At 38.4% G+C, this 14,987-nt stretch overlaps 3 protein-coding genes across 3 annotated transcripts; all 3 read right to left on the bottom strand.

Moving 5' to 3' along the window:
- Window positions 1–9,375: 9,375 nt before the first annotated feature.
- On the bottom strand, window positions 9,376–9,750 carry QCR7 (ubiquinol--cytochrome-c reductase subunit 7; the record flags this gene model as incomplete). Its single annotated transcript, XM_043191869.1, has 1 exon — window positions 9,376–9,750. One exon carries the CDS (start codon window positions 9,748–9,750, stop codon window positions 9,376–9,378), a length of 375 nt encoding a protein of 124 aa, XP_043048841.1.
- A 244-nt stretch (window positions 9,751–9,994) lies between these two features.
- APA2 (bifunctional AP-4-A phosphorylase/ADP sulfurylase) lies at window positions 9,995–10,963 on the bottom strand (the record flags this gene model as incomplete). Its single annotated transcript, XM_043191868.1, has 1 exon — window positions 9,995–10,963. The coding sequence occupies one exon, from the start codon at window positions 10,961–10,963 to the stop codon at window positions 9,995–9,997; it is 969 nt and encodes a 322-aa protein (XP_043048840.1).
- A 308-nt stretch (window positions 10,964–11,271) lies between these two features.
- Window positions 11,272–14,016, bottom strand: KQ657_001055 (uncharacterized protein; the record flags this gene model as incomplete). The annotated part of the gene is made up of 1 exon (XM_043191867.1): window positions 11,272–14,016. One exon carries the CDS (start codon window positions 14,014–14,016, stop codon window positions 11,272–11,274), a length of 2,745 nt encoding a protein of 914 aa, XP_043048839.1.
- Between the last annotated feature and the right edge of the window lie 971 nt (window positions 14,017–14,987).

Raw genomic sequence — 14,987 nt, 5'->3', positions numbered from 1 at the left:
ACGTGACTAGCTATCATTTAAAATATCCTGACTCACCTATACGGGATATTTTAAATAACTCAATTTAGGATTTCTACAATATTCTCTCAGCTATTTGTTTGCAACCAACAGATTACATAATTGTGTCATATACGATCCTGCATGTTTCTGACACAATACTTCAACAGGCTATGCCACCATAAATCCTAGACTTAGAGTAAATTTTTATATAGAGATTATTAACTCCAAATTATATAATACAGATAATATTATAAGACACACCTCAAGATAAGTATTACTCGTGATTAAACTTACTAACAATATGACTCGTATAGAAGATATAGAACGTCCATTTTAACAGCTTTAACTTTGTAATTCCCATGGTTAATAAAATATCGCTGCAAACGAGTAATAAGATGGATAATAACATCTTCTGCCTCACCTTTCCTCGAAAGGGGCTAAACAAAAAAACATATGTGAAAAAGCATCCACAACTACAAGTGCACATGTCTCATTGGAGAGGCCAACATCACCAGAGGGACTTATCCAAAGATCCATATAAAGAAGCTCAAGAGGAGCACTGACCTTTGTCAGACTGGATGTAGGATAAGAACTGACAGATTTGTTAGTGGCACATATTGAACAGGAAAACGATTGATATGGAATGCCAAGTTTGGATGCGAGTGGTCGAAGAACGGAGTCGGAGGGATGGCCATAAGCTTGGTGAAGTTGCTCATATATAAGAGAGCGCAGTTCTGCACTGAAAACCTTATTAAGTGTAGAAGTTACAATAAGAAAGAGTTTGTCATTGGTCGTGTGAAGACGGAGTTATCAAGATAGAAGATACCATTGACATAAGAAATTTCATGATCAACTGAGAATGCAGAAAGCAATACAAAATTAGTGGTAGCTGCTGGAACATGTCGAACAGCACTAAGAATGACAGACGTGCCTGGAATCTGTGCTGAGCCAATACCAGCAACGGAAAGATCAGCATCATTAACACCACGGATAGTTTGATTGCTGACCGGAGTATAAGTTTGAAAAAAGTCACGACTGTTGAAGTATTGTGTCAGAAGCATGCAGGATCGTATATGACACAATTATGTAATCTGTTGGTTGCAAACAAATAGCTGAGAGAATATTGTAGAAATCCTAAATTGAGTTATTTAAAATATCCCGTATAGGTGAGTCAGGATATTTTAAATGATAGCTAGTCACGTGGAATAACGAACAATGATAAATTGTTCTTGGCAAGCTTGCTAATCCTATATTAGCAGTAGGCTATAAATACGCCACCATAAGTCCTAGACTTAGAGTAAATTTTTATAGAGAGATAACTAACTCTGATTTATATAATACCGATAATATTATAAGACACACCTCAAGATAAGTATTACTCGTGATTAAACTTACTAACAATATGACTCGTATAGAGGATATAGAACGTCCATTTCAACAATTCTAAGTCTAAGACTTATGGTGGCTTATTTATAGCCCACTAATAATCACATGTATTATTTCAGTCTTATCCGATGTGATTGCAGTATTACTAATATTGGATTAGTAAGCTTGCCTAGAACGATTTATCATTGTCCGTTATTCCAGGTTGGCTATTACTAAAAAATATGCCCACTTACCTATACGGGATATTTTGAGTGATTCTAAAACTAGTTAGTTATGCTTAAAACATCTGGACTTACCAATTTAGGATGTCTTGAATATTTCCTCACCTCGGCTATTTGTTTGCATCCAACAGATTACATAATTGTGTCTTGTACGATCCTCCATGCTTCTGACACAATTCTTCAACATAACCAAGCAGTTATAGCTAAGTGTTTGAGTACCACGGGTAATATGGTACGTAGGAATATTGATGTGTTAGTAAAGTACGCCAGAAATTGCTGAAGAATTGTGTCAGAAGTGTTTGTTTTGTTGAAGTATTGTGTCAAAAGTTTTTGTTGAACTATTGTGTTAGAGTGTTGAACTTGTTGAGGTATGTTGAACTATTTGATGGAAAAGAGGGATCGTGTAAGACACAATTATGTGATCTGCTGCTTGCAAGAAATAGTCTACGGGCTATAAATAAGGCACCATAAGTCTCATTGGGAGAATATGGGCGTAAGAAGATAAGTTTTAGACCACTCAGAGCTAAAATAATTGAATATTGCGTTTCTTATGAATTGCAGCATTATCAAGAGTAAGATACTTTAAATCCTGGAGTTCTGTATTTTCAGCAACTTGTTGAATCACTGGTTCCGAGAATAAATAGAAAGCATACGCTGTAGTTCCTCTAGAGATTAATTTTGTAGGTTGATTACTTGAATCGAATTTTCTCTTCTTTTGAAGAGCGGGTTTCGGAGTTCTGGATTTCAAAGCGATACATCTTTTACTCGAAATAGCACCTAGGAATGAAACATTTACTCCTTCTAGCACTTGTACTTTTGCAATTGATTTTTCTCCCACTAATGACCCACCATACTCTCTTCTCATTGCAATGTTAGATCCAGCTTCATCTATAAAATCCAGTTTCTACTAAAGTTACCTTTATAAAATGTTGCCCATTCAAGCCTTTTCTGCTGGAGTTCTTCCATATCTCTTTCTTTTGGCCACTTTGAGATTCGTCTAAGACTAAGCTTGGTATTTTTGTTACATAGTTATGCAAGGTGCTAAGTTTTACATTGACATCTTCAAAGTTGGCCTGTATTCTTTCCAACATACATTGCAAAGTGAGCGTTGGGTCATCTTCCACTATACCTTGTAAGAATTCTTTATGTTCATCTGAAAGTAAAGGTTTCCGTCCACGTTTCTTAGGTTTCTCGTAGATACCATTGACCTCCTTTACAACTTTTTTATTTCAATTTCTTTTCCAAGTGTAGGCTGTCTGTGAGCGGATATCACAAATACCAGCCGCTTTATAGACAGAACACCCTTCTTCAAGAACAAGTTGCCAAAAATGTTTCTGGAGGCTTTCGGGATAGTATTATATGGTCATTTACGGTTGATTTCCGATTGTGTATCTGATTTCACCTCCACTTCAGAGGCTATCTCTACATCATTGGCTATCTCTACATCAGAGCTTATTTCCACTTTTATCTCTGGGCTTATTTCTAAAGGATTACACACATTCATTTCAAGAGAACCATCAATATCATTGGTATTTCCTACATTATTATCCAGCACACTTTTACACTTCAACGTTTGATTGGTATCATAATCGTTATCAACAACCCTTTTCTTAACTTTCATGTTTCTGTGGTTCCTAATTAATTTGTAATCCTTATAGCTAAAACAATATTCCAAGGAACCACATTCACACTCAAGAATCATTTCATCTTCTCCAAGACTAAATGGGTTCCCAAGACCATCAACGTAACCCTTCAGTGCAATTTCATCTTGCAAATCCATCAAACAAATACCTTTAGAGTTTATTTAATTGCTAACAAATGAAACTTATGCGTGGAAAGGTTCTATAGTACGGAATATGCCCAATATTTGTAGTGCGCTATTTTTGTGTATTTTTAGGCTTTTGTTCCAGAGTGGGTATGCCAATAAAGATGCCAATTAATCTTGCTATATGCTGAAAACTCTTTTAAATAGTTAAAGACTATTAGCTATATTATTATTATTATTACCTGTTTTTACAGCTGGTGTTACTTTATTATTATTAGACCGTAACTTTAATACAGGTTTTTCTACGAAGTAGGTGCCGGTGGAGACCCTATCCTATACGAACATCTTTTCTTAATAATATTTTTAGCACTTGCTACCCCTATTACGAATCCCTTTTAGCTGTTATTACGTAAAATTATATCTTTGAAACGGTGTAATAAAACTAATCTTACGAATAATTTATACGTTAGGTACGAACATTTCCTGGTACTTCTAACGATACTACCATAATATGAAAATACACGACCTAGTATGAACATTAAATGGAACCAGTGTACCTTCAATGTTCACATAAGGAAAATTGTCTTGTAAATCCAATATCTTCATCATCTTCACTCACAGATCGCTCAGACATAAGCTGCTCCCTCACAGACTTCGCATCGACTATAGTTTGAGGTTTGTAATCATCCTCCAATACAGTAGGGAAAATTTCCTTCAAAGAGCTATCATTATACCATTCAACTTGTTGTGGAACAATATCAGCGGTTGTCCTCACAATCTTGTTATAAGGATCGACAAGAAAGAAGCATAAAATCTTTCTATAGCCCTTATTAGACTTGTCGATTAATTCAAAAGGCTGAACTTGATGCTGAAAGACGTTAGGAAATATGACCACTCTTCCCTTCTTAGCCTCGACTGAACCCGTAGAGGTGGTAAGCTTGTCTTCATCACTTAATCCATAAACATGCCTCAAAAATATATCATCATTCTGTTCATAATTTGGTTCCTCATAAGCTGTCCTGAATGCTAATCTGGATTCCAGAACATTTTCCATATCATAATAGTACAAAATTGTGGCAACAATATCTTCATTTATTGTGCCTTCAACATGCCATGAACCCCCATTGTACCTGGGGTTTTCTGGAGTTAACTCAATGTTGGCCATCTTTACAATTACTTTCAACGTTGAGAAATCCTTAGATAGATCTACTCGATTTGTATCGGGAGGTCCAGTCCATTTAGGAATGAATTCCTTCAAATGCTCTTCTCTTCTCTCGTAATACTCATCAACATCGTCCCAGTTATCAGTGTCCTCAAGCTCACTCATTTTTTTGGTGAACTCCTCCGAATATGCATTGTAGGCATCTGGTTCTTCTCCACGGAAGTAATCAGCAGAGCTTGCTCTTGAAAGAACATAATTCAATCCTATTAAGCAGTCATTGAAGACTGATTCAATAGTTTTATAAAGTGGATCAAACTTTTTAGGATGTAAATTGTTGATGAAAGATTTAATTTGATATTTTCCTAAATGTGAATCATATTCCAACAAAGAAGGTAACCATTGGTACTTTTCGGAAATACCCCATGAAACGGATTTTTTCCACACAACTTTCTCTTTAACAAATGCAATTGGCTTTTTCAGTTTCTTGTCTAATGTCAAGCCGTACTCTAAAGGAAATAAGGATGGGTGGACTAAATCAATAACCTGGTTATTTGAATGTGGATGATAGTCTAAATTGTCGCCAAACAGTTCATACAATTCTTGAACTTGGTTCAACAACTTCTTTCTCACATCTTCATCCACGATGTTGTCTCCCTGTACAATTTTATCATCATATGCTATAGTGTAAGAGTCCAAGAGCCAGTTGTGTTGGAGCCATTCATACCATTTCAACTCTTCAAATACATAGTCCAAAATTTGATCAACGTGCTTTGTACCTTTCTTTTCTGCAGCCAGTGCAACTTCCTTTCTCCATTTATCACTTATCTCCGGGATCTTATACTTGCGAGTCCAGTCAGGTTTTTCTCTTATAGCAGCGGAAATCTCTGTTATTGCCACTTCCAGTAATGTGGGATAAGTTCTTGCACCACCGCTCCAGGCGCTCCACCAGGGGTGACGGAATGGCGATTCATGTTCTTCTGTTTCCTTCAGCATTCTGTGACAATTGGATTGCTACACCCAATTAAAGTTTATCTTTTCATTGGGAGTTGGTGGGATATTTAAATCAAACCCCCAAAGTACACAAGAAATTTTACTTTGCCGCCCACCACAGCTTGAAAATTAATTGTTGTTTCTCCATCTCGTATTAGGAAATTTCGTATTGTATGCAGGATGATGTGAGCAAAGTCGTGAACGAATGCGTCCATAGATATCAATGCAACAATCGAGCCATGATCTCAATAGAATGGCACCCATGTATACCACATATAAGTATTATTTGAAATCCAGAAGAGGTAGTTATAAAAGTCTTTTTGCTTTATTTCCAAAGAATAGGAAAGGGGTTTAAATCAATTTAGCACTATTCGTATATTTTAAGGGCTTTGTGTTTTTGACCAGGCCCCAAAAATCATAATTGTGTTTGCTCTAGCTGTACAGAGGCGATCTTGGCGGTTAAGAAGCTCCTATTGTTCTTATGCCTCTGGTTGTGCGCATTCATTGCTACAAACACGTTCCTGAAAATTTCGACAACTGGTGTCACTGAAGTAAAGTTGCAAACTCAAATCGTCTTCTTGTAACAAGAACAGTTGAATCATATGTTCAAGGAGGCAGCCGTGGCCACCTGCCCTAACTTTTTGAATGAACTACTTGTTAGAACAGAACATTGAGCTGTTCGAAAAAGATCCAGAAGCCTCTCCAGTCCGTATTACTTCGTAAATCCAAATTCTCCTGATTTCGGAAAATAGGGCAAATGTGTAATTATGTATGCTTAATATGGAGGATTAAGGTTCTGAATCTTCTTGAGGAACACACGGCAAAGATGAGAATAATAGTAGACGTTTCATTCACTGATATAATAGTATGTCACTAGCCTCATAGGAAAGCTGGCTTTGAGTCAACGGACGAAGCCAGAATATTGCTGGAAATTCATTTCCATTACTAGATCTATGGTAGAAATGATGACTTTATAATCAGAATGTCATACTTATTATAAAATGAAGCAGTTGGGCATACTATCTGTGCCCTCTGTCTATTACTGATTCACCTTCAATAATTCTAACCCACCTCTCGATAGCATGCGCTTGTTTGTCTTATTGGTGGACCCATTGTGGTCTACTAGAGCCAGTGGAGCTTAACTTTATGTTAACCCCGCTTCCTGTGGAACCTGTTTTACTTTTTTAGGTTTAAGGATCTCAAAAAAAAGCTCTTGATCTCCTAGTCTGGTGATTCCTTAATTACTATACTGGTATTATATTGATCATCTGTACTTGTCATCGGTAGCTATCGTTATTAGTATGTAAAGCTACGAAGACGGCTGATAGGTTGGATCTCAAGTGTAAAGTTTTTTTACGTAAACTCTACATCTCGATGGTTTTTCCACGAATACAGAGTATATTTGAAGAAAAAGAGGAAATCGCTGCAAAGCATGCCTGACAACAATAAACAGTGACGGGCAACAAGGTATTTTGATTTCGAACTTCTTCATAAGATATATACATTATACGGCTATAATAAAGTTATGATTTCATATCAGGTCACGTGACCTAATTCTCGTATATTGTTCTAAAATCACTTCCTTGGTTGTAATGAATGTTTTCTAAACAAACATGTCGTCCAAGAATTCAAACTCAGATCGAAACATGTCATTCGTTCTCACAGGATAGTTTTACAGGATGGCCATCTCCTCGAATAAGTATTTATTATCATGAGTGCCCTGTACTTAAAGATGTATACGAAGGTGTACGGGTGTCGTTATTCCCATAAACTTAGTACTACAATAAAACTTTAGATCGATACGAAACATCTCCGACATTCACCGGTCCATCAGACGTAGCCTTGGACCCAAATGGGTACACCCGTTTAACCCGTTACTAAAGATGAGCGGCAATCAAAGGGACGATTAATTCAAGCTTTCTACAATATTTCCTTGTTACCCCTCCTCTACTACCCCTCGCAGTCCTTTTCTACCTGCTCCCCTCAGCTACTAATCCCCCTTTGTAGAGTATTGGGCTTTGACAACTATATACCGGAACTTGATAAATTCTTCCGTAAATGGCCGGTCAGCCGAAATAGTATGAATTATAGTATTCCCATCAACAAATGAGAAAACCTCATTATCGAACAAATAGCTAATGCTCTAGCATATGAATCTGACTTTCAAGCTGCTTTTGGCAACAAAGCAAATGCTCCAAGTTGGCTTTCACTCGTCGATGTGATGTCGTTTTTCGCTTATCTTTTAGTGTTTGACTACTTGCTCCGGTTTTGTAACTTGACACGGCTCGATGGCATACTGCATGTAGTTACTTCTTGTTCCTACTTCCCTAAAAGCATCACTGTTTATAGATATTTAAGAAGACATAGAACACTAATTAAAATCCTATTTGTACCAAGACGTTACAGGAACATAACCCACGAGATGTCAGGAACCAAAGTAAACTATCCGTATGTAAAAACAACGAGAAAAACAAACTCTACGTCATTGCTATATATATTTTTTGGAGACGATTTTCATTAGCTGAGAAGGAACAACTGGCATACTAACAAAGATAATACATAGATTTTGGTATGGAGGAGCTTCTAGTATGGTGGCATGTTTTGTAACCCACCCATTGGATTTAGCTAAAGTAAGATTACAAACTGCCAAAGAACCTGGTCAAGGATTAGTTTCTATGATTTACAAAATCATCACTCAAGAAGGATTCTTCAAAATCTATTCCGGATTAACGGCCTCCCTTTTAAGACAAGCAACTTATTCCACAACCAGATTCGGTATCTATGAATATATGAAGGAGAAATACATCAGCACTTATGATAAACAACCTACCACAGCCATTCTATTACCAATGTCGATGGTTTCCGGAGCTTTAGGTGGATTGGTGGGTAACCCTTCAGATGTGGTCAATATCAGAATGCAGAATGACTCCACATTGCCAGTAGAACAGAGACGTAACTATAGAAATGCATTTGAAGGTATTTACCGAATTGCCAAAAGTGAAGGTCCTTCTGTTTTGTTTAGAGGGTTAATGCCAAATTTGGTGAGAGGTGTTTTAATGACTGCATCTCAAGTGGTTACTTACGATATTGCAAAGAATGTTTTGGTAGATAACTTCCACATGGATCCTTCATTAAAGTCTACCCATTTCTCTGCTTCTTTAATTGCTGGGTTAGTAGCTACCACTGTATGTTCACCTGCTGATGTTGTCAAGACACGGATTATGAATGCCCATAGTAGCAATCCTGGTGAAGGTGCCGTACACATTTTGATCAATGCTGTCAAGAATGAAGGTGTGGGTTTCATGTTTAGAGGATGGTTGCCATCATTCATCAGATTGGGACCTCATACAATTGTCACCTTTTTAGTCTTGGAACAATTGAGAAAGTACAGGGTTGGTATGTTTAATTAAGTAACAATACTTCACTTTCGTTCCTTTGCATTATAGCATTACCTGTTTTGATAGACATTTAATAGATAAAGCATATTTCAAAATTAAGATTCAGGTTTTATATTTAGAGATAAATGATTCAAGTAAGTGTGCATTGTGCTAGCTATACCTTAGTTGAAGTAATTGAACTACGAGTCTTTTTTTGGATGGGCTCTCAACTGAAGCGATATGGTGTATAACGTAGTAGAACTAGCCTTGTGAAATCTTGAGTAGAGTTGGAAGGTGCTATCGATTAGAAAGACGAAAAAGCAATCTTTCTTTTACTTTGAAATACATTCAAGGATAATCAGTGCTCCAGATCGGTAGCAACATTAATGCATTATATCAATAAAGAATTGAAGAGAATAATTTCATATAATATGGGGTAGGTCCCTATGTACATCCAACGAACCAACAAACAAATTAGACATTGATGTTGTCCAATTCGGCTCTTTCAAATGCTTCCTTTTCAGCTTCCAAAATGTAAGGAATCAAATAGTGCTTGTCTTCATCTGCACTAATGGCTTTGTTAGCAGGTAACAACAGGTGGGTCAAAGCCAATTGGTGGGCAGTCAAAATACGGTAAACACGGGAATAACTCAAGTCTTCAGGTAATCTGGACAAAGCAGATTGAACAACAGGACTTTCTTCAGCAATCAAGTCGTCAAACTTTAAACCCATTTCTCTGTAACCAGCATAGGCACAGAAGGTCTTAGCCACAGGGACGACAACCTTGGCCAATGAAGGTCTGGATAAGATGAAATCAGCCGTCTTGACAATCAGGGTAATGGAAGCCATCGTGATATATAATGATCAATAGTCAGTAGTGCTATATCGTGAACGAGTATAAGCAAGATGCTGTAATCTTCAACGATATGTGATTCTCACACTTATTATTAAAATTTTTTTGCGTGTCTGTAATTGGCCTATTGTTGACTTCCTATTTAGGTAGTATACGGAAATACAGCATGCGAAAGAGTTTAGGCAAACAACCAAAGGAAAAATCTATTCTCTATATTAAATACCAGATCATTTATTTGTCTCAATAGTGACTATCATCACGCTTGATACCATAAGTGTTGGGTAAACCAGCTTGTGCTAGAAGTGCCATTGGCAGCTTATCTTTGACTAAAGATACCAATTCTTCATTCTTACAGAGCAACAAAGACATGTAGGCACAAGAGTTAAGTCCCAAACCATCAACGTTATTAACTACTCGAGGAACCATCATCATGTATTCGGTGGTCATGATAAAGTTGTAAGCAATGGCTTCACAACTAGCATCACGCAAATCTGTGATAGTACGAGTTAATAGATGAACAAAGAGAGCTCCCAATTGGTCTTCGTTGGTGATTGTTTCAGGTACCTTCACAATGTAGTGAGCAAAGGGTACTTTAGGATGTTGCAAAGGTTCATCTCTGGCGATAGATGGGGGTCTATCAGAATCAACATCAAGTTTGAGTATAACTTCTGGGATTGGCTCAAAATCTTTGTCATTTGGTAACGTCATGAATTGGAAGTGCTTATGAGGTTGCAGCATACCACTTGCTTGACCACAATTGTAGAAACTAAACCATTTTTCGTTAGGGCCTTTGAGCTTAAGGTCTTTCAAAATGAAATACATAGCCAATAATTCACTTGGATTCAAAGGAGAGTTTTGAGATTCAAATTCTCTAGTGACGGCCATAAAATGACGATCCACTACTGGGAATTTGTTAAAGACAATTCGAAGCAGATCATCTAAACCATATTTGCTCAATATGGTCAATTCTGGTTCTTCATTAGCAAAGGGGTCCGCATCAACCGTGCCCTTCACCGGACGTTGGGCTAAAGACTTAAGAAGCGTCAACTGGAATGGGAATCGTTCCTCTTCTTTTGAACACGAAGAATCGAAAATGACCTCATGTTCCGCAGACTCTCCCTTGAATTGAACTTCGCCACTTTGTTTGGCGACTTGGTATTTCTCGCAAAGCAGAGTATAGAAGTTGTCGGGGAGTTGATACGCTTCCATTATTATCTGTTATGGTGTTACAAAGCTAATGATACGATAAGTTATTCTTTCAGACGTTGAAATGAAAGATTTTATAAACGTGTAGTGTATTCTGGGTCACAAATGTCGCACGCGTATTTTGAACGATTACTAATTTGGACATGATGTTACGGCTAAATTCACATATAAATGTCATAAATTGAAATTACATATGTATTTATTAAGGGAATGAAACTAGTGGGTATATATATAGAATCGAATATAACAATCAGAAGAAGGAATAATAAAATAAAATAAATGCAACAGAACTGAAGACCTTTTTGTCCAAATCACTTGCGTTTCAACCAGTCAATAAACTGTTTCCGCTTAGACCTATCACCTATAGAGGTTCGTGATGACGTGCGTGTGGCAATAGAGCCTGCGCTGGAGTCTACACTCATCTTGTGATCGTTGTTTCCACTACCACCACCACCGTATTTCAGAAGTCGATGGCTGCGTGAACTAAATGCCAGTGCGGCTGATGTGTTGTACCGGGGAAGATTAGTAACATCTGCCACCTTACGAGAACTAATACCTTCTGATGGTGTTATTGGTGTACTTGTCGTATTAGTAGTAGTAGTATTATTAGAATTATGAGCCAACGATCTCCTGGAGGAAACATCAACATGTGACTTTTTGAGGTTGCTATCATGTGCAACGGTAGACAAACGTGTATCTGTTGGGGATGTCTGGGAAACGTCAATAGGCTTGGGTTTCGTCTGCTGTGTCTTGGGTGGACTAGAAGTGTGAGATGTAATGGTTATGGGTGGTGAAGTAATCGATAATGATGGTGAACTTGATTCCTGAGTTACCAATGTAGTGCTGTGGTTGCTGGATGATGGAGAATTACAAACACTAATATCTTTGGGTAATGTTTTAGTTGTCATTGTAGAATTAGCATTAAGACTGGTGGTCTTAGGCTTGATGGCCCTTTTGTACTCATTCATTCTGGGCAGTGACAGCCGTTGTTGTAAAGGTATGGCGACAAAGATTGAAGCTGGATTGCATGGAGGAGCATTCAGAGCATTTAAAGAAGGTGATGTAGAGATGCCTCCAAACGTTCCACTTTGGTATATAATCGGAGTCTGTACTGAAAAGGACGACTCTGAATTAATGGAAGTTTGTGATGACGAAGCATCCCGGGAGTGTTGTCCAATTGGAAAAGGTGGTTGCGCTGGAGATAAAGGCTTGGACGTAGGCAAAAGAGACTGCAGTGAATTTTGAGGAATGAGTTGTTGTTGGCTATATTTGTTCCGAAGTGAAGACAAACTTGATGAATGCGATAAGCTATCGGAAGAATAGTTGAGTTTCAATGCATTTGAAATCTTGAAAGATTGATCATAAAACGATTGGTACCTTGTAGCTCTTGCCTGTGACCTTTTCGAACTCAATGAAGCATTAGAAGTATTTGAAAAGGTTTTCTCTATTGGAGGAGGCTTTGAATTGGGTAAAGATGTCGACGATGAGTTAGCCAGAGTTGGATAAAGATTGTCAAACTCATCACTTCTGCGAGAACTCAAACCTCTGGGAGGTTGCAATGAATCTTGAGAGACAACCAGTGTCGCGTTTTCATTATCATCAACATCAACATCTTCTTCATCTTCATCTTCATCTTCATCTTCCTCTTCATCATCTTCATCATCATCAACATGTACACCAACTATTTCAAGTCCATTCGCATATGGTTCTGTTTTCTGTGATACCTGAACTTCTTGTTCAAGTTCTTCACTCTGCTGATTAATATTGGGCGTAGAATTGACATGATTTTCTTCTTCAAAGTCAGTATCTTCTTCTTCCTCAATAGCTTGTTCTGGATATGTAACACCATTATGAAGCAAGCTACTGGAAGCTCCTCCAACGCTACTGTAATTACGTGCAAAAGGTGATTGTAACAACGACTCTAATGTAGGAGGTAACAGCTCAGTACGACGATGTAAGAAAGTACTATGAGAAGACCGCAATCCACGAGCAGGTGAAACTGGTGTCGATGTGGTGTTCAGCGGTGACTTAGCTTGAGAACCAGATCCAGATGCAGCTGCCACGAGAATATCATTCAAATCAATTATAGGATCTGGTACCTCATTATATGAAGCGGAAAGTGCCTTTTTATGAAAAGGGGAACGAAGGTCTCGAGGTGAAGAATAGTAATAGGGTGACCCGTTAAGTGACCCGGATGCAAAATGCGACGTCGATGGTGTCGATCCCGATCCCATATCTTGGGACGTGTTTCGTTGTGGTGGATAAAAAGATGATGAAGACAGCTTGGGAGTTACAGGCTGGCTAGTTTCTGCTGTCTTTCTGGGAGAGTGCAGAATAGGTGGAGGAGGGAAAGAGAACCAACCAGCGTTATCGGACTCGGAGACACTCATGGTCTCAATCTTTCCATTTACATCAACGTCAAAGTTTCGTGACATTGCTTCAGCCGTTTGAGGAGGAATATCAAGTAATAAGAAACCTGACCTTTCCTTTAGTTTATTAGAGGTTGATTCCGATGTATTTTCAAACCCAATAACGTTATTATTATTATTATTATTATGGGGGATCGACTGGTTGAAAGTAGAATCCAGTAACTTTGGTATATCCTCATTGTCGTAGTTGCTATTATGGACAGATTTTGAAGGGGTGTAGCAAGAAACTGGTCTTGGCTTTATTTGTGGAGCATTGTAGCCCAACAGCGCCGACTGAGAACGAGAATGCAATCGTGGAGGGAGGTAAGAAGGTGTTGGAGATGACGGGGAACCACAGTATGAATTTCTTGTTGGGGAGTTTGGTCCTGGAGGAGGAAAGAGAGGATTCTGATTAATTTGAGAAAGGAAATCAAAGTCACCAGAAATCGCTTGAGATCTGCGATGTCTATGGCCCTTTCTCATAGGTGAGACGAGCATTTCAGAAGGACCCGTGCCATCAAAAACTGAGGTATCTGGAGGCTGTGAAGTCTTAACTGGGGAAGAAGGATCTGCATGATCAGGAATGGAAGTAGCCGGAGGCGGATTAATGACAACAGACGGATGCAAATATGTTGGAAGAGAAGGCATTCATGTGGAGTTTTATAAGGAACGAACGAGGAACAATGACACAAACTTTACAACAAAGCCAAAGAGCAAATTTTCAATTTCAATTTGGCAGGGTATTAATAAAAACTATTGAACTGAAACCAAAAAATGGAAAGGTGCTCAAAAATTGCATTAAATTTTATAGATAAAGATTGAATACAGATACACTGTAATGGAAATACACGCCGACGTGACGTGTATAGTTATGCGACGTAGTAATGAAATGAAATTAGCAGGCTGGCGAACGGCAGTGCAGTGGGTCCGACGCTGTAAGGAATATCCAGATGGATGATAGTTCGCGTGTAAAAGTAAATGGGAGTTAGTCAGTTTGTTGGATTTGTTCAGTATTGGAACGCAACAATAACTATAGCGTGATCTATAGCTATAGCAGGTTGCTATAGGGACTATAGTATGCTATAACCAGAGTGTGAGTCTGGTTCACTGTTGCAACAACTGGTGAAGTGAAATTGATAAACGAAGAAGAAAGAAAACTAGTGTTAAAAGTTAGCGATGGAAATTTTGTCTGTGAGGTGATGATTTAGTTGAGCATGTAAGCAAAATTTGCTTCCACTACTTAAAGCGCGCAGCTGTAATTATGCAGAAGTAGTTCACGTACTACAGTACGATAAGAGATTGGGCCTCCCCAGAATAGGGTGAAACAGGTACCAAAACGGAGGCCAACTACGGGATTTCTGAGGCGTCATATGCCTGAGTTTGAAGGATGCGAGGGGGTACGGCAGGAGCGGTACAAGGTGTTGGCATGAGACGCGTGCCTCGTTACCACCACCGTACAGGCATTAGCCAGAATATTTTGCGCACACTGCGGTAACAGTTGGACCGAGTGCAGTACAAAGAGTTTGACTTTTTCTTTTCTCGGTTTCACTCCTCCAACCTTAGCCTTCAGTGCATCGTTCATGTGATGGAAGCCTCGTTTTGATGAGACAGGGGGTTGT

The sequence above is a fragment of the Scheffersomyces spartinae genome, assembly GCF_019049425.1.
Source record: "Scheffersomyces spartinae strain ARV_011 chromosome Unknown scaffold_13, whole genome shotgun sequence".
Classification (NCBI taxonomy): Eukaryota; Fungi; Ascomycota; class Pichiomycetes; order Serinales; family Debaryomycetaceae; genus Lizanozyma; species Lizanozyma spartinae.
The sequence above is the reverse complement of the archived record's forward strand: the minus strand, read 5'-3'. Positions and strand labels throughout refer to the sequence as shown.